At 36.1% G+C, this 27,581-nt stretch overlaps 4 protein-coding genes across 6 annotated transcripts; 2 read left to right on the top strand and 2 right to left on the bottom strand.

Annotated features, from left to right (window-relative positions):
- Window positions 1–831: 831 nt before the first annotated feature.
- LOC107463588 (microtubule-associated protein RP/EB family member 1A) lies at window positions 832–4,820 on the top strand (the record flags this gene model as incomplete). Its single annotated transcript, XM_052252461.1, is given in 8 exon segments — window positions 832–899; window positions 1,195–1,263; window positions 1,374–1,460; window positions 2,256–2,362; window positions 2,577–2,716; window positions 2,835–2,908; window positions 3,469–3,582; window positions 4,257–4,820. Coding segments are annotated over 8 exon segments (824 nt in total), but the record flags the coding sequence as incomplete, so codon positions are not given.
- An 8,268-nt stretch (window positions 4,821–13,088) lies between these two features.
- LOC107463468 (uncharacterized) lies at window positions 13,089–13,817 on the bottom strand. Its single transcript, XM_016082263.1, has one exon. It carries the CDS (start codon window positions 13,815–13,817, stop codon window positions 13,089–13,091), a length of 729 nt encoding a protein of 242 aa, XP_015937749.1.
- A 998-nt stretch (window positions 13,818–14,815) lies between these two features.
- On the top strand, window positions 14,816–15,883 carry LOC107463478 (uncharacterized protein At5g39865). The gene has a single exon (XM_016082271.3). The coding sequence runs from the start codon at window positions 14,946–14,948 to the stop codon at window positions 15,747–15,749; it is 804 nt and encodes a 267-aa protein (XP_015937757.1). The 5' UTR covers window positions 14,816–14,945; the 3' UTR covers window positions 15,750–15,883.
- Window positions 15,884–19,109: 3,226 nt separating this feature from the next.
- On the bottom strand, window positions 19,110–23,766 carry LOC107463628 (probable methyltransferase PMT2). Of its 3 annotated transcripts, none has more exons than XM_016082454.3 (7): window positions 23,448–23,766; window positions 22,500–23,183; window positions 22,070–22,280; window positions 21,293–21,581; window positions 20,305–20,670; window positions 19,815–19,892; window positions 19,110–19,666 (listed from the first exon to the last, which is right to left on the bottom strand). In XM_016082454.3, the coding sequence occupies exons 2-7, from the start codon at window positions 23,145–23,147 to the stop codon at window positions 19,435–19,437; spliced, it is 1,824 nt and encodes a 607-aa protein (XP_015937940.1). In that variant the 5' UTR covers window positions 23,148–23,183; window positions 23,448–23,766; the 3' UTR covers window positions 19,110–19,434. The 3 variants fall into 3 exon arrangements, 2 of the variants coding, with proteins under 2 accessions (XP_015937940.1, XP_052108453.1); XR_002367076.2 differs by having other exon boundaries at window positions 19,607–19,666; window positions 20,288–20,670; XM_052252493.1 differs by lacking the exon at window positions 19,110–19,666 and having other exon boundaries at window positions 19,755–19,892; window positions 20,288–20,670.
- Window positions 23,767–27,581: the final 3,815 nt, after the last annotated feature.

Here is a 27,581-nt window from a genome sequence, read left to right as displayed (position 1 = left end):
ACACATTTTAATAATAATAATTAATTTATTATCATATATCTATAATCTTAATAAAAATTATTATTACACTAATCTCTAACATTATTACTATAATTTATTACTACTAATTTCTAAAATTATTTTAATTAAATTAAAATAATTAAAAGTTATTATTACACTAGTCTCTAATATTATCACCGTAATAAATAACTAATCTCTAACATTATCATTAATATTTTAGTTAAATCAAAATATTTTAAAAATTATTACTACACTAATATCTAATATTATTACTATAATAAATTTTTAATCTCTAACATTATAACTATTATTTTAATTGAATCAAAATATTTAAAAATAAAAATTTATATAATTAAGATGGATAATTAGTAATGTGGAATTTTGGATAATTAACGTGTTTTAAAAGTCCGATTTCATTTCATCGATGGAAGAAAATAAAAGCGAAGATGAAGTTAAAGTATGAAAATTAGAACAAAAGTGAAAAATTGAAAAATAAGGTATTCAATTTGGAGAGTATACAAATAAAAGGCTCAACAACATGTATACTTAATACATGGCTCGGACGCAAATCAATCGGTCTGATTTGTAATCGAATCATTCGATTACTGATTTATTATGCTTCAAATCGGACTGTCCAATTTCTTTATCACGGCCATCACCCCATCCGCGAAAAGCCCCACACTCTTATAATCCGATAATCTTGTTATATTCCATATTTTTCCCAATATCAAAAATAAAAAAGTGAACTTTGTTCTGACATTTTACCCATCACAACTATCGTATTCCTTTATCCTTAATCTTGTCAATTATCCATTTTTTATTTTTCATATATCGGCAGAAACGATATTCTCACTTGGATCAACAACCGCCTTCAACTTAACCTCTCTCGCATTGAGGAAGTATTGCCCCTGCAACCTCCTCTTTTCATTTTGTTCTCAAAATTCAGAAATGAGTTTGCTTTACTTTTTGAGAGACCTTTGTCTCTTTCTGCAAGAACCGCAAGGATTGAGGTTTTATTAAGATGATATTCCGAATGAGGTAGAATAATTAAAGCTTAAGAGGATTTTGATGCATGGAATCTTGAAATATCGATTGACTGATAATGAATTACTTGATTTGTTAACGTCTTATCGTATCAGTTGCTTATTTCATAAGCCTGTTTTAGCCTGTTTATGTGCTTATGCTCTTGGCTAGGCTGCATCTGGAGCTGTACAATGTCAGATAATGGATATGACATATCCAGGGGTTGTTCCAATGCACAAGGTGAAATATGAATTTGCTTTATATATTCTTTTCTTCTCTCTTGATTTTTTATTTTATTTTTTAATTTTTCCCTTTAAGATTAACTTTCTAAATTTGGGCTTTTATTCTAGGTGAATTTTGACGCAAAGACAGAATATGATATGATTCAGAATTACAAAATTCTGCAGGAAGTGTTCAACAAGCTGAAAATTGATAAAGTATCTGTTTCTCCCTGTCCCAATATCACATTCTTAAGCATGTTGCGTGTAAATAGTTTCTGTAACTCGATGTATTCATGGTGTGGTTTTTGGGAAAACTGATGTGAAACTGTACCAAACCATTATAAATGGTTTATAATCGTTTTGAAAATCACACCAAATCACTTTTTCACATAGCAAATTGGTTTATTTGAACACCCCTAACTGTAAACATATCGAACCAGGTATATGAATGATGAATGCTACTTGGTATATAATACCAACTTACCAAGTACTTTCAAGTTTCAATACAGCTTGGCTAGGAATTGTAACTAAAGTTTTGTAATTTCTAAATCATCATCTCTTGTTTATGGTTTCAAACTTTCAATGGTATGATATCCCACCAGTAAAGTTTTAACATGACTTCTAATTAGACTTAATGGTGTGGTTACATTCTAAATCCATTTTAGTGAGAATGCCTTTATTTATTTATTTACTTATTTATTTATTTTGTCCCTCTCTTTTCTTCTATACCTCAATTTACGTCATCATGGTGACCCTACTTGTGAACTACATTTTTGAATGATTATCTTGCTTGGCTAAATCCATATGTGATGTAATGATTTCATAATGTTAGATGCTCAATCTCAATTTCATTGGTTGAATTAGTTTTGTAAAAAGGGTGTGAATGTTAAATGTTGAATGTATTTTCAGAGTATTACTTTATTTCAGGTTGAAAACTAGCAGTAGAAAATACTGTCATAATGAATTATTTATGTTTGCATATAATGGGCTGGGTTGACTACCATGTGGCAGCATATTGAAGTTAACAGGCTAGTTAAAGGTCGACCTTTGGACAACTTAGAGTTTCTACAATGGCTGAAACGATACTGCGATTCTGTGAATGGCGGCATTATGAATGAGTATGCTACTCACCCTTACCATCCTCTAAGGAACTTTGGTTATCAATGGTTCTATATTAATTGTAGGATTACTTAAGTTATGACATTTGACCCGAAACTATTGTAAGACACTTGTCAAATGGATATGTTAACTAATTTTTCCACATGCAATTGCACATATTTTCAAGTACTGTGCTGTATCATTTGATCACATACTTTTCCCTTTTGTGTGTAGGAATTATAATCCTGTGGAGCGTAGGTGTAAGGGTGGAAAGGGTGGAAATTCTAAAATTCTGAAGAGCTCAAAATACCTACAAACAAGTGCTATCTATAATGCTGGTTCAGGCGATATGCTGGGTCCCAATAGAATCTCTGGTTGGCTTTTTCGTGACCTCAATCCTCAATCATGCTGCACTTTTCGAGATGCATGTCCTTGGTTTGTTACTCTATTTTTCTTCTCACTTTCTGGGTTTTTGCCTTTTTTTTCCTGTAGTTCCCAAGCAATCAAAGTCAAGCAGAGGAGCAGGTGGGCCTAATTCTTCAGAAATTGAAGCATTGTCTAAGCAGGTATGAATGTATGATCATTACATTCTCTGTGCATGTGACAATTATAGAACTAGTGATTGATAGAAATCCACATTTTATTTTTCTCAATTATAAATTTATAATTCAGAAATGTATTTTTATTGATGTTTACAATTCAGTGCCTACCAATCCACTTTTTTCTAAACATCATTATAATTTAAATATTTAATATAGTTTGTGTTTTGAATTGAAGTGAACAACTTTCTTGCTTTTCTTTTACTCCTTTAATCTCTGTAACTTCTCTAATTTAGCGTGGCTAGGGATATATTGGGAATAAGAAATGTGACCAAGGAGGCACACTAAAATGGTCAACAGCTTTGCATTGGAGTAGACATGACATATAGCATAATTCTCTTTTAAGCTTTTGATCATAACTGAATTCTAGTCAGATATTATGTAGCTGAAGAAGTTGTTGGAAAATTGTTATTTGTGTGTATTTTATGCAGACATTGTTGATTTTCTTTGTGCTTGCCTCTGATAGTATATCGCATTCCTATGCTTTCGTTGTCTAAGTCACCTATCTTCTGTCTTCTATTTCTCAGGTTACTGATCTCAATCTCTCGATGGATCTCTTGGAAAAAGAAAGAGACTTTTACTTTGCAAAACTAAGGGATATAGAAATTCTTTGTCAAGCTGCCGAAGTGGAGAATGATCCTGTAAGAATTTCGATGAAAGCTTATGGGGTATTTATTTTTATTCACATTGGATGGGGAGAGGCTTTTTCCATCTTGAAGTATGCTTTTGATTATGTCTAACTTCTGTGTGATTCAGGAATATATCATATTCCATTGTTGTGATTTAGTAATCGTTTTCTTTCACTTAATTTTCACATTGGAAGTTCTTGCTTTAAGATTTCTAGTTTTGACATTGGCAATTTAACTCTTATTTTTTATTTGTGGAAGTTCTTTCATTTATAGTTGACTTGTTTGATTTGTGGAGTGGATAAGGTATGGTTAGTCCTCCTTGAGTTATAAGTTTGTATCTCTGGACAAAGAGAAAGTTTTTTGTTAAACTTTGCAACTTCACTATTGTTTTCTACCTCTATGTATACCTTCTTGTGTTTCTACCACTGATTTAAATATGCCAATGTTCATAATCCATTTCTACCTTATTGAAGCTGTATTTTTCACACTGGTATAATAGGGTTGAATAATGGTGTTATGTATTGGTATTTGAAACCGCTTTCAGTTTTACTCTCTTTTTCTTTTGAATCTGTACCTAAAATATTGATTAGCAATCCAAAATAACCGAAGATAATGGGGAATCATAAACTATTTAAACATCAGGGATCGTTAAATAAACCTTAATTTGCTCCATCTTTTATATTCAGATGTCTGTAGCAATTAGGAAGATTTTGTATGCTACTGATACAAAGGAATCAGCACTAGATGAAGCCCAGGATTACCTTAACGAAAACTTCAATGCTGCTGACGATGAAGAGGAAGCTGAAGCTGCAGATGAAGAAGCTGCAGCTAAGGAAGAAACCAAAGCCTGATTGTTGCTGAAAATGTATCCCATGGCGGGGTCTTTGACTAACTGGTCTCCGTCTGTGATGAAGGATTGATAAAGGTTCCTGGTGCCATTGCTATAGAATGGCGTTTGATGACATGGTTGTAGCTGCTCTGCTTGCTTGTGACGCTTTTGTTCTCTCCTTGTAAGCATGGATGGGCTAGTTTTTACGATAAGTGGAGGTCATGTCACGGCCCTTCTCATCTTTTTAGTTGAATATGACTTTAATGAGCTTTGCGTTAGAAATTTATTTAATGGAATTGGGTGTAACCCTTGTGTTCTTTAGTATGTACTGGAGACTGTCGACTCTCAATTCTGAATTCTCAAGTGTAATATCTGAAATAGTAGTTCTGATTCATTCAACAAGACTCCATTGCTTTTTTAACGTTATTGTTATTAGGGTGGATACTCATTCCGGCTTTTGATAATTTTTTCGAAGAACTTTGAGGCGGACAAAAAAAAAGAAACCTTTTCGCCTCTTAATATTTAACTTTATGTGATTGATTAGTCTTTTTGTTAATGATTTCTCTTTAAAATATATTTCTATGATATTTTAATTATAATATATCTTCTATTTAATTTTTATAATTTAAAATAATTTAAAAATTACTAAATATTTATTAATTTTACACTGAAAATTTAGTTAATGTATTTAAAAAAGGTAACAAAAAATATAAAAAAATTAAACGATATTAACAATTATCTTTAAAAAATAACGAAACTCTCAACAAAAACGAATTTGTCAATACAGAGAGAAAATATTAATAGAAGGACTAATAGGATTTCATTGTCTTTTGAAATAATCGTTAGGGCGTTTAAAAATTTTTTTTCTCTTATTAATTATGCAAAATATGCAAAGGAGCTCCAAAGAATCCCAACTAGCAACAACAGAGAAAGAAACACAAATTATTGAGGCTACTGATAATTTATCAGGACAGTAGCAACCAGTCCAGCCAGCTACAGGTGCTATGTAGACCTAAGTTTATAATGTTTGTGGTTTTAAGTATCTTATATAAAATTAATAGGGGTTTAAGAGTCCTGTTTCAGAATCTTTGAGGTTTTAATTGTCTGGAAAGAAAAAAGTAAATTAAGGGATAAACGGTTTCGAAAAAACTGTGACGGACACGTAAGAATGTTGCCGCCTCGTTTTGCCGAAACATTTTACACAATAACTAAAATGTCCAATGAAAATGATGAATAAGGATTGCGATGATATTAATTTTTTTTTAAGAAATGGGTAGAAATTTTATAAAATTGTCAAGGGTCAGAATGGGATTTTATTCTTAATTTATTGAGTTTAATGATAACTGTTCTGGCAAGGATACACATCTCCGCGCTATAGGTCGGATTCCGAGTGTTGCTGGAGGAGATGGCTTGTCCTGCAACGGAAGACTCCTTACTTGAACATGAACCGGGCGGAGTACCTACAAAAAGGACTCCGACGCTCAAGTTAGTAGAGAATATTTCAATATAAGAACAAGAAGCTTGTATGTGTATGATTTGTTATCACCGTGGTCATTTGATCCAGGGGCTGCTGTTTTATAGATTTAGATTTAATTTCGTTTTGCGATCTGTTGGAGTGGATCTCGGTTTTAGTCGAGATTCTTGAGTAGTGGTTGTTTTCATGTTTATCCGTTGATTGCTTGCTTCTCTGCGTGGCTGACATGGCCGAGGTATAGGGTATTAGTTCTGATTTTGTAAGGTGCAGTACATAGCCCCCAAGCTTGACTTGCTCGGGTGTTTCGTTGTTTAGCAAGTTGAGCTTTAAGATAGCCTATATCTCGGCTTTTGGTCTAGGGAGCCCCAAACTCAACGCTTCGTTTGCTTTATTCCTGTAAACTGCATTTTCAAAAAGAAGTTGATTAACTAATTAGTTTAAAAGAGTTGTTTCCCCATAATTTTAGGAAAACGTGCTGTCATTATTTCATTTAATGACTGTAACTGAACCGATTTTAACCATTGGTTACTTAGCGGTTTCTGTTTTTTGTTTTCCCACTTAGTTAGTGGGTTGTAATAGGTTTTTATCATTCCTGCCTCTTGGGATTTCTTCGAAAAGTCACTCTTTTTACTCTAATTTTGACTGCAAAATGACTTCCAAAGGTTAGATTTTTCCTTTTTTTCGTTTCCTCCATCTTCTACTCTTTCTCTGTTTTTTGTCGAAATTGTAGTCTATGATGGAGAGGGAAAAGTCGAAGGAGAAGCAAAAGGTTGTTGAGGTTAGAAAATATTATTTTTACCACTGGGTTCATGAGGATGTAAAAACTCGTGCTTTCTCGTACTGTAGTTCTGACTCTCTTCGGGAGCTTCGCACTATAAAATTGACGAATAATGACTTTGACATTGCTATCGAACTTCTCCCTTGCTCGAGTGAGGATAGGGTTTGTGAGCGCAGAGGGGATTGGGAGTATTTTTATATATATACCCCTTACTTCTTTGAACTGCATGTTAGGTTTCCCTTTACCTCTTTTGAATGTGACGTATTAACCTAACTCAACTGCGCTCCTTCCCAACTCACCAAAATTCTTGGGCATTTCTAAAAGCGTATCAGTGCTTGATGGATTTTCTTGAATATCCCCCTTCTCTTGGGGTTTTCTTTTCTTTGTTTCAATGTAAGGGGGTTCGGAAGGGTTTATGGGTTTGTTTGAGTAGTTTTCTCGGGCGTTCTTTATTTCTTCTTTACAAATCTTCTTTTAAGAACTTTAAATCCCTATTCGTGAAAGTCCGTTCTGTGGAAATGGAATACCCTTTTTATCTCGACGACGAGCTGATAGAGAGATATCCGCTTTACTGGTGTTCTGAGCCTATGCAAGTTCTTGAGGCCTATAAGACTGAAGAGGAGGACTTCGTTATTGACTTTTTAGTAAAGAATTTTGCTGCTGGTGAATGCTTTTCGATCTCTAAGATGTTGGGTTTTGAAAAAGATAATGATGGGGAGGGGTTGCGGAATTATATAGGTAATAAACATGTGTATTTTTAGTGTTAATTTGGCATTTGAAGACTGATGTTGCTTTGTTTTGTGTTTGTTCGCAGGAGGACGTCTTCCGCATCTGACTTCGTCTTGGCTTCAATCTTTCCTTGATAGGAAAAAGGAGAAAGGTGCGAGTGCTTCTGCGCTTCCCAAGGCTGGTGAGGATGGTGCTGCTTTTTCGGCTGCGCAACCGGTGTCTTCAAAGAGAAAAAGGGATATGCCTGATGATTCATTAGAAGTGCTTTCTGCGGAGGGTAAGGCTGCTATCGAGGTCTCATCATCTGTTTTTGACCATCAACGCAAGCTTCATGGTTTCATCCCTGGGGCGAATGCTCATTCTTTGTGGAGTGATCAATTTCCCCTAACTGAGCTCTCTGATAGAGCTTCGCAATATCCTGGAGATATGGTACTCACTCGCCGTGCTGGGTTGCTTTAGGAAAATACGTTCAAGTAAACTCTCTTTCGCCTCCTTTTCTTTCCTTCTTTTTTTTCTTCTTTTTTTTTGTAACGTTTGTTATCGCCAGGTTGTTGCTGCTCGTCTATTGTGTGTTGGTCGTACCACTGAGCTGCTCAGAGCCGAACAGGTTGATGCTGATAAGTTTGCTGCTTTGGAGCGTTTAGTTAAGGAGAAGGAAGGAGTTATCATTGACTTGGCTGCTAAGATGAAGGAGAAAGAGGATGCCGCTATTGATGTTGCTTCGAAGTTGAACGAGAAGGAACGAGAATTTACTCGTCTTCAGGATCAGATCAGATCCCTTCAAGCCGAGATAAGAGAGAATGATAAGACCAAAGGAGAGATGACTGCTTGTATTCACGAGCTTGAGGATCAAGGTATTAAAATGTTTACCTCGGGATTTGACCGAGCTGTTTCTCAGTTTTCGCTATTTGCTCCTGAGTTCGACATTCGTCAACTTGATGTGACGAAAATTGTTATTAACGGAAAGCTTGTTCAGGACGAGGCTGGCGAGGACCATGATGAAAATGTTCCACCACCTCTTTGAATGTCTGTATTATGAAGTAGATGGAATTTGTATTTTGTATTTTGGAGATACTAATGTCGGTTTTAGTTTCCGACTTTGTTGACTGTTATTCCGAGCTTATGTCTCGGGTTTGTTTTGGTACATGTTTTATGATTTCAACTTTGATGTTTGCTGATTCGTAGTTTTTGTAGAGATATAAATGGATAGTGTAATGAATATATGGCATTTGAAATTGTTCCTTATGTTTAAGGTTTGTAGGATGGTCGGCCTCGTTAAAACCTACCCGAGTAAACCCTCCTTAGGAAAAAACCTCGTGGTTAGGAAAAAGAGTACCTAGCCACCCTACTTATTACAGTAGTGTGATCAACTATAGTAGTATTTGAGTGACGAGATATTCCATGTGTTTGGCAAGGCCGTTCCATTCAATGTTTCTAAGCGATAAGCTCCCTTGCCGACTACTTTAGCGATTCGGAAAGGTCCTTCTCATATTTGCGCTAATTTTCCATGGCCTGGTGGTTTTCAGAAGTCTTCTAGTTGTCTGAGAACTAGGTCTCCTTCTTCGAGTGTTCTTCGTCTGAATTTCTTGTCGTACTGACGTTTCATGGCTAGTTGCATTGATCTTTGCCTTAGCTCTGTGAGATGGCGTTCTTCGTCAATGACATCAAGCTCAGCGCACCGAGCTTGTTTGTTATTGTTCTCATTGAAATGTTCGATCCGGGTTGAGCCTTGGCCAAGTTCTAAAGGAATCATGCATTCAGCTCCATACACCAAACGGAAAGGGCTCTCCTTTGTTGTGGATTGTGGTGTTGTGTTATAGCTCCACAATATTTCTGGTATGAGTTCGGCCCAGCGGCCTTTAGCTTCGGTCAGTTTCTTCTTAAAAGCCTACAAAATTACTTTATTAGCAGCCTCTGCAAGCCCATTAATTTGTGGGTGCTTGACAGAGGAAAAATGGTGTCTAATGTTCATGTTAGTTAAGAAAGTGGTGATTTTTTTATCAGTAAACTGCCTACCGCTATCAAAAACAATTTCTCTTGGTAAACCATATCTACAAATGATAAATTTCCAAATAAACTTTTGTACCTTGTCCGAGGTTATTTTTGCGAGTGGCTGTACTTCTATCCACTTTGTGAAATAATTGATGGCTACCAAAAGGAACTTTACCTGTCCTGGTGATATGGGGAACGGTCCGAGGATGTCCATGCCCCATTTGTGGAACGGCCAGCTGGCGTTAGTTATGTGCAATGCTTCGGCTGGACTGTGTATTAATGGCGAGCACTTTTGACATGCTTCACATTTTCGAACTTTGTTTATACATTCCGATCTTAAAGTCGGCCAGTAATAACCTACGCGCAAGATTTTTTATGTTAGGCTTCTGCTTCCGACGTGATGTCTGCAGATACCTTCGTAGACTTCATCTATCACTGTTCTTGTGTTTTCTCCTGCAAGACATTTAAGTAGGGGTCGAGAGAGGCCACATTTGTATAGCTCGTCCCCTATTAGGGTAAAATGAGATGCTTTTCTTTTGAAAGACCTCGGATCACCTCCTGGTGCTATCCCTGTCTTCAGGTAGTGTATTATGGGAGTCCGCCAATCTTCTCCCTGTGATATATTTAAGATATACTGCATATCTAGGCTAGGTTTTGTTAGTGTAAGATGTACCAGATTTTCTGATTGTTGATCCTCTCTATGGGTCGCTAGCTTTGATAGTATATCTGCCCTACTATTTTGTTCTCGTGGTATGTGTGTTATTTCAAATTTTTGAAAGTTTCTTATCATGTTTTGGAAAATATGTAAATATTTCTCTAAGAGGGGATTTTTAGTTTGGAAGTTACCTGTTAGCTGTTGTACTACGAGTAAGGAATCGCAGTATACCTGCAAGTTCGGCACCTGAATCTCTTTTGCCAGTTTTTGTCCTGACAGTAGCGCCTCATACTCAGCCTGGTTATTTGTTGCTTGGAACATGAATTTGATTGATTGTTCTGCATATACACCCTTTTTGTCTCTTAGTAGTATACCTGCTCCGCATCCGTTGTCATTGGATGCTCCATCTACGTATAATTCCCATGATTCTGGTTCTACTGCATTTGTGAACTCTGAAATGAAATCGGCAAGTGCTTGGGCCTTAGGGGATCCTCTTGATTGATAAGAAATGTCGAATTCTGAGAGTTCAATCGACCATTTCGTAAGTCTTCCTGCCAGGTCGGGTTTTGCTAAGATTTGGCGTAGCGGTTGATTGGTCCGAACTATAATTTTGGTATCCTTAGAAATAATGCCGCAACCTCCGAGCTGTGATGATTAACCCAAATGCTAATTTTTCTATCGTTGGGTATCTCGTCTCAGCACCCTGTAGGACTTTACTTACAAAGTACACCGGGTGTTGTTATTTGTCATTATCTATTACAAGTACTGAATTGATTGCATTAGCTGAAATTGAAAGGAATAGGTGTAGTGGCTTACCTCGTTCTGGTTTTTTCAATATAAGTGGTGATCCTAAAGTATTTTTGAATTTTTTGAAAGCTTCTTCACATTTCTCCGTCCAGTTGAATCAATCCGACTTCTTTAAGGTATTGAAAAAGTGATATGATTTTTCTGCTGCTGCCGGCAAGAAGCGAGAGAGAGCTGCTAACCAACCTGTGAGTTGTTGCACCTCCTTCTTATTCCGAGGAGATTGCATGTTGATTACTGCAAGGCATTTTTCGGGATTCACCTCTATCCCTCTGTTAGTTAGTAAGAAGCCGAGGAATTTTCCTCCTTATACTCCGAATGCGCATTTTCTAGATTTAATCTCATATTATGCTTTCTGAGCTGTGTGAATATCTCGTTCAGATCATTTTTGTGCTGTTCTTCTGAGGCTTATTTTACCACCATGTCATCTACATATATTTCAATATTTTTTTCAGATTTGTTCCTTGAAGACTTTGTCCATTAGCCGTTGGTACGTTGCTCCTGCGTTTTTTAGCCCAAAGGGCATGACCTTGTAACAGTAGTTTCCTTGATCGGTGACAAATGCCATTTTTTCCTCGTCTCCCGGGTGCATGAGAATTTGATTGTAACCTGAATATGCATCCATGAAGCTGAGTACTGGGAAGCCTGAGGTGTCGTCTACTAGTCTGTCTATGTTGGGGAGCGGATAGCAATCCTTAGGGCATGCTTTATTCAAGTCGGTAAAGTCTACGCACATGCGCCACCTTCCCGAGCTTTTTCGTACCATGACGACGTTTGCTAGCCATGCTGAAAATCGTAGTTCTCGGATAAACCCTGCCTCCAGGAGCTTTTTGGTCTCTGATTTGGCTGCCTTTATCCTTTTGTCTCCCAGGTTTCTCTTCTTTTGTCGTATAGGTCGGGAATTGGGGATGACTACCAACTTGTGGCAGATAAAGTTAAGATCGATGCCAGGCATATTCGCTGGTGTCCATGCAAAAAGGTCGGCATTTGTCTTTAGGAGCATGATGAGGTCGTCCTTTTGTCATGCAATGAATGCGGATCCTATGTTAGTAAATTGCTCATCTTGGCCTAATTGTACATTTTCTAGGTCGTCTGTTGGTGTGGGATGACTGTTGTCACTTCGAGGGTCTAGTTCGGCCAGTGTTGGTATGTTCTCCGAGTTGTATACTGTGTGTACCCGAGTTGTTTCCTCCTTCTTTGTTGTTTTGAGGCTTGCGTTGTAGTACTGTCTCGCCTCCTTATGGTCGGCGTATACTGTCCCTACTAGGTTATCCTGCAAAGGAAATTTCACACAAAGATGAACAGTCGAAACAATAGCTCCAAAGGCATTTAATGATGGACGCCCTAGGATGATATTATAAGGGCTAAGGACAATCAACCACTAGAAATTGGATGTCTAGTGTTTTGCTATTTGGAGGCTCTCCAATTGTTGTTCTCAGCCAAATGTACCCTGATACCGATACCTTTTCCCCGGAGAACCCTACTAATTCTCCGGGCGAGGGTTGTAGTGCGTTGTCGCTGAAGTGCATCTTTTTGAAAGTTGAGTAGAACAACACGTCGGCACTACTTCCTGGGTCCAGCAGGACCTTTTTTACTGTCAGTTCTCCCATGTGAATTGAGATGACAACTGGATCATCTAAATTCGGACAAGTTGTTTTAAAGTCGGCTGTGCTGAAGCCGATGTGGGAGGTCGGAATTGATGGCTGTCGTTCTGGTCGTGAGCCTTCCATTGTCATCATTGCTCTATAACTTCTTTTTCTTGCCGAAGTAGTAGTTCCACCACCAGCAAAGCCACCTGAAATGTAGTTAATTATCCCCTTGGACGGGGTACTTCAACCTGTTGTCGCCTGCTTTCTCTTTTTGTTTCTCGTTGTTTTCTCGACGAGATATACTTGTCTAGAAGCCCTTATCTCGCTAGCCTTTCTAGCAGATCTTTTGCCACCACACACTCGTCTGTTGTATGCTCGAACTTTTGGTGGAACGCACAATGTTTACTCTTGTCCACGTATTTCTGATCTTGATACGACCCTGCTCTGACTGGTGGCTTAATCAGTTTGTTGTGTAGAATCTCCTTGATTATATCCTCCCTTTTTGTGTTAAATTTTGTGTATGAATCAAACTTCGGTGCTAGTTTTAATGGCTTTTTGAGGTCTTTGCTTGTGGGCTGGTGGGACCTTTCTTCATCTTTTTTGGTCGGCTTTTCACCTCTTCGGGCCTCCCTTAGCTCTTCGATTTCAATCTGGCCCTGTGCTTTTTCTCAGAATTCTTCCAGGGTCTTCAGTCTTGCCACTGCAATTGCCTCCTGAATTTTTTTGGGGCGGAGACCGCTTTTGATGGCGTGCAGCTGTACTTCAGGGTTAAGGTCGGGGATTTGCATAGCAGCTTCTGTGAATCGCATCATGTACTCCTTTAAGCTTTTGTGTTGTTCTTGTTTGATTGTGCTGAGGTAATCCGAGTCTCGTACGTAGATTTTAGATGCTGCGAAGTAGTTTATGAACAATTTGGCAAACTCGTCAAAGCTTGTTATTGATCCTGCAGGCAAGTTAGAAAACCATAATAAAGCAGCTCCATATAAAAAGGTAGGAAAATATCGGCACAAGATGGGATCGGAGTCACTATTGAGAAACATCATTGATTCAAATTTTGTAACATGGATTTTAGGATCTCCGATCCCCTTGTACGGCGTTAGAGTCATTGGGAGTGTAAAGCCTTTGGGCATTTTAAAGCTCATTATTTCTTCTGAAAAGGGGTTTGTTCGTCGTCTTGTTGCTTTGGAGTTGGTTTCCCCCGTCTTTGCGTTTGATTCCGACTGGTGCTCCTCATGTTGGTCAGTATTTACTTTCTTGTTGGTTTTCTGTTCGTCGTTGTTCTGCATGGCCTCCAACAGCTCGGCCATTCGCTGGTTTTTCGCAAGCAAGGTGGCATTCGCAGCTAATAGTTCGGCATTGGTTGGATTGGTCGAAGGCGTTGCTGACCGGTCCGTCATGATCCCTGAAAAGAGAAGATACAGGGCCAATGCAGTGTTGTAAGCTCGAAAGAAAAATGAAAAACAAAGTGAGGTGGTGGGGCCCCACGGTGGGCGCCAAATGTTCTGACAAGGATACACGTCTCCGCGCTATAGGTCGGATTCCGAGTGTTGCTGGAGGAGATGGTTCGTCCTGCAACGGGAGACTCCTTACTTGAACACGAACCGGGCGGAGTACTTACAAAAAGGACTCCGACGCTCAAGTTAGTAGAGAATATTTCAATATAAGAACGAGAAGCTTGTATGTGTATGATTTGTTATCACCGTGGTCATTTGATTTAGGTGCTGTTATTTTATAGATTTAGATTTAATTTCGTTTTGCGATCTATTGGAGTGGATCTCAATTTTAGTTGAGATTCTTGAGTAGTGGTTGTTATCATGTTTATCCGTTGATTGCTTGTTTTCTCTGCGTGGCTGACGTGGTCGAGGTATAGAATATTATTTCCAATTTTGTAAGGTGGAGTACAATAACAATTGTTAAAATAATAAAGGAATTTAATTTTAATACATGTTAGTATAAAGTAACTTTATATGTATATTTAATATTCAATTATATAACATTATATTAGTAAAAATAATTATTTTTTATATCAATCGTGTAAAATTTTAGACTAAAAAATCTTTAATCCTACATAATCGTATACAACTATTTTTGTTTTTTCCAAAACAATAAAAGTATGTGAAATGAAATGAGTAAAGAAGCGGAGATGGAGAAACTAAAGACGGTCACGAAGAGAGAGAACCACTCTTTTGAGTTGGCATTTGGCAAAAGCGTCCACGAAAGCGGAGTTTCCAATTCAGTACAGTAATGCCATTAATTTCTTATTCTGCGCTTGAATTCCACGGGGCCACCAACAGGCAACCGTTTCAAAATTGAATCCCACAAGGAAAAAGAACCAAATGATAATATGATATTAATGTTAAAAGAGAAAAAGAAGAAAGAGCATACAAAATTTTTTTTCGAGAAAAAGGAAATTAAAGAATAAACTTGTGAGAGGAGAGTAGTCCCTGTCCCAAGTCCCAAGTCCCGAAGTGAGCTCAGTTTTGTTCTCCCTCCAAAATCCGTCATTCAAAGTTTGAAAAAGTGAAATGGGATGCGTATCTTCAAACCTCCTCAACCATGAAGACGACTTCGCCCAGCTGGGTACCTCCGCACTCGGCGTTGGCCACCACATCGTGTCCCTCACATCCACCACCTATGGCCTCCTCACTCTTGACCCACCCTCCTCCACCACCACCCCTTCCACCCTGTCCGAACCTCCAGAGGTCATCAACTCCTGGGAGCTGATGGAAGGCCTCGACGCCGACAGCTTCCGCTTCTCTCCACTCCCACTCCCTCCCCCAAAACCCAAACCCAAACCCTCCTCTAAGAAAGAGAACCTGGACCCCTTCGAGAGGATATGCCCTCCCAGCGGCGAGAACAGAGTGGTGATCTACACCACCACCTTGAGGGGAGTGAGGAGCACCTTCGAGGCCTGCTGCGCTGTTAGGACGGCTTTCGAGGCCTTCGGGGTGTCCTTCTGCGAGCGTGACGTGTCCATGGACAGCGGCTTCAAGCAGGAGCTGAGGGACCTTCTGAAGGGGAAGGAGAGGGAGGAAACGGTGCCTCCCAGGGTGTTCGTCAAGGGCTTCTATGTGGGTGGCGCCGAGGAGATGCTGAGGGCGGCGGAGGAGGGGCTGCTGGGGGAGCTGTTGGAAGGCCTTCCGAGGAAGAAGATGGGTGCTGTGTGTGACGGCTGTGGGGACATGAGGTTCTTGCCCTGTTTCCGGTGCAACGGCAGCTGCAAGACAGCGGTGCTCCTCAAGGAAGAAGGCCACAAGGGGAGGACAGTTGTCATCAAGTGTGCTCATTGCAATGAGAATGGCTTAGTGGTATGCCCAATTTGTAGCTGACTTCTTCCACTGCCACTATTTTATAGACAAATCGATCATCTGCTTTTTGTTCATATTATTGTCATTTCCGATTCCCATGCTTGTTTCTAATACTTGTAACGGTGATGTGGCTCAGTTCACCATTCTTCAAATCATATCAAGCTCTAAACAGATCATTTTCCTTCCTTGATTTCCTGTTCTCTCACTATAATATCTTTCAGTTTTGAAGGTTTATATAATTGATCTGTCCAAACTTAGACTACTGTAGTACTGTTGACTGATTATTGAGCATGCCTCTGCCCCGGCTACAAAAATCATTCTTTACATTGAATAGTATTAACTATTAAGAGTCCCTTCTTTGGGGAAAACTTTGTCCAGGAGATAAAATGAAAGAGTTTAAGGAGCCAACTTTTTTCAAATTACTTTTTTTTTTTATCTTAACTTCTGAATCCTATATCTTCAATATTCAATCCTAAACCTTAAGTCCTAATTTCTAAAACCTAAACCTTCCAAAATATGAGAGTTAAAAGATAACAACAACAAAAAAATGGCTGGCTAATTAAGAATTAGTTCTCTATATTTATTGAAATAAAAGCTATGACAATATGACTAGTGGGTTGCAATTCACCGACTACTTGACTTGGATTGCAGTTTCATGAAGTAATAAACCTTGCAGTCCCTTAAGTTATTGATCTAGAATGAATTGATGAGTAAAAAATCCAGCAAGAATGCAAACTTATAGCGATGACCAATTCGATTTGTCTGGAAGCCTACTCGTGTTTGACATGGTGATGACTGAAATATGTTTCTTGTATTGCATACATGGATTGAGGTTTCTCTTTTTGGTTTCTTGTTACTAAGACAGAACACGTTTAAGCATGGATGGGCTGATCTTTCCAATATGCGATCGTGTCACCACCCTTTCCATCTTTTCAATTGAAATGAACTTTGCTTTTAAAATTTCAATGGATTTGGGTGTAACCCTAGTGTTTCTTTAGTATGTGGTGGAGTCTCTCCACTCTGAACTCTGCATTCTCAAGTGTGGCGTCTGAAATAGTAGTTCTGATTCAAAAAGACTATTGCTTTTCTTAAGTTATTAGCCAGTTGTTCGTCTCCACAAAAGGTTAAAGAAAGTTTCCTGAAAATTTTGGCCAAGCCTATACCATTGTCGGACCTCGAATATTTGAGCATAAATCGTCAAGTGTTTCAATTAATTTAGTGAATCTCTGAAGCAATGAAAACGATTTTAAAAATAATGAATCATGTCTAACAGAAGAAAGAAAAATCTTGAAATGATGTTACTGCTGCTCTCGAGATGAGCAATTGACTCTATTTTCAAGCGAATCCAATCAATTGAAAAGGATTGAATGATTTCAGTAAAAGGATTATGCCCAACAACCTAATCTTTGTTGTTGCATTATCTATACTTATTGAGCCTGATATAGTTACACGAATATAATTTAGTAAAAATGAGAGAGTATTACGTGACACATTTTTATTATTAATTTTATTTCAATTGTAATTAGAAAATACATTATGTATATTTTTGTTGTCAAATTTATAATTAATTATTGTTAATCACATATAAAAGAGATAAAATAGATAAAAGAAAAAGATAAAAAAATCCTTAGTTTTAGGAAAAAAAAATATTTAAGAACAACAATCATATACATTAAGATGATGAAAAAATTTATTTTCAAAATAAATATTATACATAAGAGAGACTCGTAACAATCAAGACTTAAAAGTTAAAACTAAAGGGTTATGAATATACTATTATTACAAAATCACTTTATTGACGATTATCCTTAAACCTAACAATTGGATCTTATATCTTGTTCATTAATGATAATAGTAAATCAACTAAATGTAACATGATCACATAATATGAAAATTGCTTTTTTAAAAAAAAAAAATATACAAATCCTTGACTTTTTGATCTATGAATATTTAAGTCTTTTAGAATTTGAAAATATATTTAAATTTTTTATATTTTTAAAATATAAATATATCAATTTCTCATGTTTACAAAAATCAAATGCAATTTTCATTGTACTAATCTAGTTGATACAGAAACACACATAAATTTTTTTTTAAAATGAGACAAATTAAACTCCAAAACTTAAATATATTTTAAATTCTCAAAAACTTATACATCTAGGGACTAAAAAGTTAAGAATCAATTTATATTTCTTTTAAAAACACCAAACTCGGAACATATTCCTCTACGCCCCTTGAAGACCATCAACCATATGATAAAGAGGAATTTATAAATATTTATTTTAATTATCTATTTAAGATCAAAATACTATATTTATCATAAAAGCTATCTCATCACAATCTCTTCTTAATAATTCCTCAAAAATACTTTTTTAATATCACATTTTTTTGTGACTATTTAATATCACATTTTAGTAACTAGTCAGGAGAGTTGAGTTTAGGTGACTTAATACATAACAAATATAACTTGTTATTTATCTATAATTTAAAAAAGTACAACCCTTCAAAATCAAAGGATAAAAAAAGAAAAAATAAATACAAGGTCTAAAGTTTAAATTGGAATATTGGATAAACAAAGTTAAAGAAATTAATAAAAAATAATAAGACAACAGATAAGAAAAATTGAATAACAATAATCATACAACGTAGATAATTTATCGACTACAGTTGTATTTTTAAACCATTCAAAGTTTCTAACAAATATTACACTTATGCAGTTACGCTAATGGCATTAGTCATTAGAGACACTCAGAAATTGAAACCGTTCACGCTCTCCTTGCATGAGATAGCCTAAATCACAGGATCCATCAATGGTGGCTTGGAGTGAACATGGTGCTCACTGGGAAAGGGATCGAAATTCGAAACTAAGAAGATCCACACTCCATAGCTGCTACCTTGGGCAGGGACTCTAATTCATGTAATTTACAATACAATCTTGTCAAGGAAAGAACCAAAAAAAGTAGATTTGAAGACTATAATTTAAGATAATAATGGCAATAATAGGACTAAATGAGAAAATTGCAACTTTTTTTTTACGAGAGTAAACTATTAAATCTGGAAGTTTATATTGCTGACAAAAAAAATCACAAAAAATGCTAACGATAAATAAATTTTTGAAAAAATTAAAAACACAACAATTTTTTTAAAAAAATATTATAAATTGTCACATATTTTTTAAAAATAAAAAAAATTAAAAGATCAAATTTTACTTCGAATTCTTTTTCTTACACTTAAATATTTATTCAAATATTGTCACAAAAATTCAGATTAATTGGATGAACTGTTTACTAAATACATTTTTTTTTGTCACTTACAACATATAATAATTATTGATTATTTTTATTCCATTTTCGAATCATTTATGAGCCGTTTTGTTGATAGCATTTAATTGGTAGTTAACCCTTTTTATGATGGTAAAAATTACATTCATACAAACAAAACCAAATTACAAACAAACAAAAAACCTAACTAACGGTTTTCTCTCGCTAATTACACTCAACGCATTCACTAATTATTATGTTTTTGCTCACTTATTCACTCTGCAATTTAAAAAAATTAAACATACGGCCACTAATATCTTCGGCACCAGGCAATTTCATGTCTCCAAGCTCTCACCCAGCTAGACAAACTCCAAAGTACATGCAATTAGAAGTGTGTTTGGAAACGATTGTTCCATTCCAATAACTCTGCTTAATGCTTACGTTAATCACAGTGAGCTTGTACTGTTGTCACCTGCAACCCAATACTGCTTGACTGCAAACAAAACCTTCTCTGAAACCAATGGACCATCCTCATTATCCACCATTCTCGTTTTCCACCTCATTCCTCTCACAATTCTCTTCACCCGCATTAGCACGCCAACATCATCTCGAATTATTACAGCTCCTTCAGGCCGTAATATACGATCAATCTCCAATAAAATGTCTTCTGCGCCGCACCTGTATTCATGGTTTGAGTCAGGCAAAACCAGAACTTGACTCACATGTCTCCACCTGTATTCATTGTATGAACTACTTTGGCTGCTAGTGCTATTTGCATATATGTGTGTGCGTGTGTGTGTGTAAATTGCAATGAAAAACAATTTACTCATTCTTGTATAAGCTGAAAACAGCATTTGCATGGATTAGGTCATAGGTCCTGGGATATGTGGAGAAGGCTTCGCACCTGGCAGAAAATAGAAAAATTATCAAACTGAACAAGGTTTTTTTTTTTTATCATCCCCTCCGTTTCCAATTCACACGGTATAAAAAGCATAACTAGTGATAAGCTAGCAAGACTCAACATAGACTATCTATAGTATAAAACCACTACAATAAATAGAATTTGCAGGGACAGAAAGTAAAAAATAAGTATAGGAAATAAGATAACTTCTGATTAGTCAATATTAATTCTCACTTTTTGAAGAGTTTAGAGCTAGAATTCAGTGTTTACGGTTTAAAATTTTAGATTTATGATTTAGAGTAAATGGATACTCCAAAAAAAAAATAGTTGTTATTAGTTGAAAAATAGTTACTTCGCTAATTTAACTAGAAAGTGGAAAAAAAAAAAGAAAAGGACACCTCAACAAATAAGTTACCAATCGTGATAAATGCCAATCAATCCACGCTCAAATATAACACCAAGGTTAGCTTTCTCTGCGATTGTAGGCACAACATTCATAACCCATAATTTCGGAGAGTCCATGGCAGCAGCAAAACTCCCCAGACCAGCATTCATGTCCATTATGTTGCGATACCTTCCCGAGTCAATGATTTTGTTGACCCGCTTATAAGCGTTTACATGCTTCTTCCATGATCGATTATCATCCACAAATATCTCTACAGATAGACCAGGAACAGATCCACTTGTTATTCTGGAAGGAATAGCATTGAGTCTCTCTGGGAATGGCTTCCACGAACCATTAGTTTTAGTAGGAGTTATACAATTTTCCATCTTTTTGTACCTACACAGTGTCAGAGCTTTCAGATTAAGATTACAACCATAGTCCTACCTCGTTCAAGTTAGGGGACTAACACTATGCTAGAGATCTACACATATAAAATCTCTTGAAAGGCCTTGCATTGCTTCTCAACTACTTAATTATCTTGAAAGATGCCATTTACCAGCCAGGAAATAGTTCTTGCAAATAAATATAAAATACATTTCAAAAACTTGTTCAACATAAAAAAGAAACATAAATCCAAACTCCTTGTATTCTTCGAAACACAAGCCTTAGGAAATAAGCTTGGGATTAATAACTTAGAATAGAAAATGCAGCCGGGGAATCAAATTGTAAATATTCATAACGTATGGACAAGAGGTGTTGGTTATAAGCGATTTCTTGAGGTGTTGCCATAGGTGATAAGAAGATGGTCCTCTAGTATCTTAGGCAATAGGCATGGTAACCATAATCAACATAGTAGTCCTCTTATTTGTATTGTAATACATATTTTCCTTCTGAGTAAACACAAAAAATGGTGTATCTAATTGTCTGAACATAAATCATCAAATTGGAAATAAGTAATCCATGGAAGAGAAAGAGAAGGGAAAAAAGATTGATGAAATGAAATGAGACAGAAAAATACCAGACATCACTGGCATTTGTAGCATCACATGTTGAAGATTGAGCTTCTTGTTCAGTGCATTCATCAGTATTTAATCTTTTTCTCCATATAGCGATTTCACCCTTCTCATGTCTCTTTTCCCAACAAAGAAGTTTAGCAATATCCTCAATCTGCTTTTGCTCCTCCTCAAGCTCATCTTCAGGACGCTGCCATGCTCGGTAGCTATTCCTCCAGCTGATTGGAGGGCCAGAAAGGATCCAGTAACCACCAGGTCTGAGAACTCGATCAACCTCCTTCATATATATACCATCTAACAATTTTTTTGAATTCAAATAATTTTATGAACTTTGCTTCTTTTAATGAACCATTGAACAATAAATAAGAAAACATGAAAAAAAAAAACAATGAATTCAAAGAAGAAAGATACAATAATCTAGTAAGGATAACAATGATTTGAAGATCATCATCTTATCATAAATAAATAAATAGGACATAGTTTTCGTACTTGAAGTTATCTTAGGTTGAGGTCAATGTGATCAAATAACGTATCCTACAAGCTAACCTTTAAATTGTTAATTTCAAATTAAACATATGTCTCAGCAAAAACGAAAGTAGTCATGAAATATAGAGTTTTGAAACATGTAATGCATGAATGTCTCATTAAAAAAAATATATCTTTCATCTATAGAAGCCCTGATCGCCTGTGGAATCATTTCCTTAAGTGATAGCATGAGATTTATTAGGTGAACCAAAAGAAATGTTTATTGTCCCGTGTCAGAGACATGGTAGTTATCTTACCATTTCCACCCCATGGAATCAAACAGCGAGAACAATGTGCCATGTCAAATGATCCAGAAGGGAAAGGCAACATGATGGTTCCAAGAACGCCAATGATAGCCGGAACACCTCTTTCTAAAGCAAATTGCACTTGTGCTTCATGAGAGTCCCTTGGTGCAATTGACATTGTAACAACATTTTTCTTAAACAGGTATGCCCCCCAACTAGCAACCTACCATCACCAATAACCATCAAATGAGCTAGGATATAACACCTACTGCACATATAGTATAGGAGCTCAAAATTTTGCATGGAAGAAGCATTTAGAAGTAGAAGGAACCAAGATAAAAGCTTATAATTAATTATTAAGTGAAAACTTAGAATTCCTTCATTCCAACATGATGTAGATGAGAAATGCAAGAATAAAACAGAACAAGGAATGTCGACTCACCCCACAACCAGTATCTAAAGCAGTTCTAACCATGCCATTGTCGAGTGGAATAACAGATGCTAGTTCATCAATATAAGCATCAGCTCCTTGGGGAAACTGTGTGCCTCCACCAGGAAACCTGAAAACATTTCCTTCATATTGTATCCAGTTTTGCACAGCCTTCTCCACTGTCAAGCTCTTGTAAGGGGCATTCGCATAGGGAACATAATCACGGCTCTTGGGCCATGGAAATGGGGTTGCATATCCTCTAGGAGCTGGTATGAGACAATAAAGTTTTTCTTCTTGAGGAGGACAATGCCTTTCTCTATACATCATATTTTCGCGGGGGAATGTCATTGCTCGTCTTTGATCATGACAAGGAGTATAATCAATGTATTGATCATCACATGGCTTGAACTCCTTGACTCCTCCTTCAGGAGCATCAGGCGCTCCAGCTTCACCATCGCGATGGGATTCATAGCTAAGATCACTCAGAACACTGCAATCCGTTTCTCTGTTAATTGCCACCGCTATGCTGTCTCCCTTTCCAAAACCACTCCGCTGCCATACGCCTAATATATAGAAGAAAGCACACAAGCCAACTACCGTGAAAACAGGCATGGGACCCTTATTGTTTCTGTTGTCTCCCGGGTTCCCTTTTGTAACCATGATGGATCTTTATTATCTCCAAACCGACATGAGTCGCTACATTGTTCCATTGAAATACATTAATGCACGCATCAAACGTGAAATGCTCTAACTGCTAAGAAGCCCTCTTAGAGAAAGCTATTTTTCAACACCAAGGTTGGTTAATTCAGAAGACAGTAAGTGCTTATTTCATTTTAAAATTTAAAGAGAATGATCATGCAACAAAAACAATAATGAGATAATCAACAAATTTATTTTACATAAAGCCAAGGTTACTAGTGAATAATGATTATGACAAATAAATCGTGGGTGGGACCTTACCTTACAAAATCAAGTTTAAGACTTGATGATTGGGCAGTTGGTCGAAGATGGAGAAAGGAAAGGAACAACCCTCTGTGCAGAGAATGAAAAGAACAAAACAGTGAGGGAAGATCTGAAACAAGCAGAGGAGTTCGTAGTCTTCTTTTCGTTTGGAATGGCAGAAAGAGGGGGAGTGGATGATTGGGTTGAGCTGGCTGTGTTTGTGTGTACTTGCTTATCTTACGCTATGTCCGTCAAAATTCAGAAATGTTTATTGCCTTCGAAAAATACGAGGTCTCTGCTTCGTTTCCTCACTCCTTGTTCGGAATGTTTCGTTAATTAGTGGATGCTTTAAAAACAGAATCTTGGTATCATATGCTAAAAGGCAAGTATCATGAAAGAAAAATATTTACTAAAATTTTAGTATATGTTTTATTAAAATTTGACCAATATTTAATTAGTAAGAAAAAAGTGAATAATATTATTTTTTATATATAAGTCATTTTTTAAAACAAATCTATATAAATTATTTATATTCACGTGTGCACATTTTTTTTGTGCCGTTATTTACTCTTCCTCTTTTTTTTTTTATTGGAATTTCTTCTCCTCTTTTCTTTTTCTCCGTTTCTTCTGTCATCAGTTATCTCGTTGTTAAAGATAATGAATAATTCAAGTTCAGATTGTCAATTAAACAAAAACGAAATTGATTATTGTTTTGAATCCAATCAAATTGGTGAGGTGTGGTTCGATTCTAGTTAATATTTTCGTTAGTAGTTTATGATTCTAAAAGTGAATAATGTTTTTGTTTGTGAAAATTGTTGTTCATTGTTGATGGTTTGAATTGAATGTAATGTAAAAATTCTGCATTAAAGAAAATATTTTTCTATATTTGCAGTAAATTTGGATGTAACACGAAGATATTTGGGTGTAACGCGAAGATATTTGAGTGTATTGTTTAAGAATTTTCGGTATATGTGTGTTGATAAGTTCTGCATAATTCAAAACTCTTCTTCTCCCTCTTCCTCATCTTCTGCTGCATCTTCTTCTTCTTCTTTTTCATCATCATCATCCTCTTTTTTTTTCTTATTTTATCTTCTTAAGTTTTTTCTTGTTTTACTCTATTAACAAGAATAAAAAAAAATCAAACAAAGAAGAAGAAACACATAATGGTATAAAATTACTTGAAAGATGATGAACTTACATTCATTCAACTAAAAGAAAGAAAGAAATAAGAAAAAAAAGAAGAAAAAAATATAGCATTAGAGGAAATATTTTTCTGTAATTGCAGCAAATTTGGGTGTAACACGAAGATATTTGGGTGTAACGCGAAGATATTTGAGTGTATTGTTTAAGAATTTTCGATGTGTGTATGCTGATAAGCTCTGCATAATTCAAAATTCTTCCTCTTTCTCATCCTCATCTACTGCTGCTTCTTCTTTTTTCATCATCATCACCATCTTTTTCTTCTTTTTTTTCTTATTCATCTTTAAGTTTCTCTTTATTTTACTCTCATAACAAGAATAAAAACAAAAAAATCAAACAAAGAAGAAGAAGAAACACATAATGCTGTAAAATTACTTGAAAGATGATGAACTTATATTCATTCGACTAAAAGAAAGAAAGAAATAAGAAAAAAAAATGTAGTATTAGAGGAAATATTTTTCTATATTTATATCAAATTTGGGTGTAACATGTAAAACCCGCAAAAATTAATGAATAGTTAACCAATAAGTTAATTATTATTTACAAGAATTAGAAAATTAAAGTTGATAAATTAGAACGATAGAAATATTTAAAATATAAAATTTAACACTAATTTTAAAAATTTGGATCCAAACTGGATCGAACAGACTAAACCAAACGAACCAGACCTAAGGCCCAACCCTACAACATGTATAGGAAGAGCTTCAGCTCTTCTTCCCTCCCACATTTGGGAAACACGCTGGGAAACTCATGGAAGGAGGGGAAAATATGCAAACTCTTGCTCTAATCTTCTACTCTTCATAACTTTCAATCCGAAGCTCCGATTGACGAGTCGTCAGTGACCACGCATTCGTCTCAAAATTCATAAAATAATTTGGTAAGGAATTTATTTTTCTTACCCAAATCATTCCTTCTCAGTTTTGAATTTGAAAAGTGTTGGAATTAAGAATTTATATAATTTTGGTGTTTTAGGTTCGAATTAACTCACGAAAATTAGCGAGTTTTGTTCAATTGAAGCATGAGTAAGGTAAAGAGGTCAAACCTCTTGTTGATTAGTGATTTAGATAGCTTGAATGTTGATTATAGTGTTATGTTATAGAATTAGATTGAATAAATATTGAATTGGAGTATGTTGATGATGTTGGGAGCTGGATTGTTGGACCTTGGCGGCTGAAAATTTTGTTCAGAAAGGTTTTGGGGTTGTGGACTCTTGAGGAACGTTGATCATGAAGTGTCTCTGGGTTTTACGACGAAATCGGTCGAGATATGATTTTGGTTTCTCGTATATAATATGTAATGTATGTGAAAACTTAGACTAGATAACTATAGGATAAGTTGGATTGAATGTTTGGTTGCTGAGGTGATTAGGGAACTAATATGTATATGTGTACAATAAATTTGAGAATTGATATATGTATGTGAATATGATAGAGTTATGAAAGATGATTGATGAGGAAACTGGTCCGGGGGCCGTGACCGGGTAAGTTGAACGGAATAGATTATTGTTGAAATGCGTGAGTGGTATATGAATTGGGTATGAAGGGTAATTGAGTTGGTATGTGATGGATTAGGTGTTTGATGAATATCGAATAATAATGGTTGTTGACATGTTGATGATTGATTAGTGAATTAAAATGTACTGTGTGATTTTGAATTGTCGAAATTGAGAATGTGAATGTTGAGAATTAATTATAAGATGATTATAAGTTATGTTGTGTTGGTTAATAATATGAGTGTGATGGAAGGTTGATGAGATGATGTATTAAATAAATAATGATACTATTTTAATGTTTGAGTATGGAATTATGTTTGATTATGAGCTTTTAGGGGTTGAATTTGATGAGTAAGTATATTGGTGGGTTGTGAAATGTATGAGAAGGCTGAGATTGAATTTAGCTTGTTTTGTATTGGTTAAAAACTTGGATTGTTGGTTTTGAGTTGGAAAACTTCGTAAAAATAGAGGTTGATATTTTTGAAAAAAAATTGAATTTTGGCCAAACTTTGGCGAGTCATAACTCGGTTTTTGGACCATCTAACTTTCCAAACTTGTTTTATATGAAAATTAGGCCCGTGAAGTTTACGCCTTTTGAAGAATGAAGGAAAAATTATTTCAAATGAAAAAGTTATGTGCGTCGGAAGTTTGGTGTGTAAAGCTGAAATTCTACAACACTCACAATTTTTGCCAACTCTTTATAACTTGCGTACGCGAGCCTCACATGCGGAGCGGGAATTCTGTTCGGGTTACGTTGGATGTCCCGCGTACGCGAGTAAGGGAAAAGCACCCCCGCGAACGCGAGATTGTCCATGCGTACGCGGAACCCTGGAATCAGCAAAATGAGTTTGTGATTTAAAACATAATTTTGAACTTCCAAACCTATATTTTCACTTTTTTAGATCCTAAATATTAGTTGTAAACATAGTGGAGGGATCAAGCTATGAAGGCTTATTGACTTGGGAGTGAAGAGAGTTTGAGATGTGATGATTATGAATGAGAAGTGCGGAGTGTTGAGATTATTATAAACAAAGGCTATATTAATAATGATTGAAGTGATAGTGATAAGTTGTGATTGTGAGGATGGACGAGTAATTCCTATCTAAGCTATGATTTTGAATTTGGGGATATTGAGATATGGTTAATGATTAGAATTGAGTTTAATTATTAATTATTTTGAGATGTCGAGTTATGACTGTGAGGGTAGATGAGCAATTCCTATTCGAGATGTAATTTTGAGGATAGACGAGTAATTCCTATCCGAGTCATGGCCTGTAGATAGACGAGTAATTCCTACTCTGGTTATGATTTGAGGCACCTACTTGAGTAGACGAGTAATACCTATTCTGGGTTGGGTGAAATACCGACATGGAGAGACGAGTAATACCTATTCCATGTTGTGGTGTTCTGTCTGGCGTTAGCTACCGAACATGTCAGGTTGGCCTTATAACCGACAGATG

Source organism: Arachis duranensis, chromosome 8 (assembly GCF_000817695.3).
Source record: "Arachis duranensis cultivar V14167 chromosome 8, aradu.V14167.gnm2.J7QH, whole genome shotgun sequence".
In the NCBI taxonomy this organism is placed as follows: Eukaryota; Viridiplantae; Streptophyta; class Magnoliopsida; order Fabales; family Fabaceae; genus Arachis; species Arachis duranensis.
This window is presented reverse-complemented; position numbering and strand designations above follow the sequence as displayed.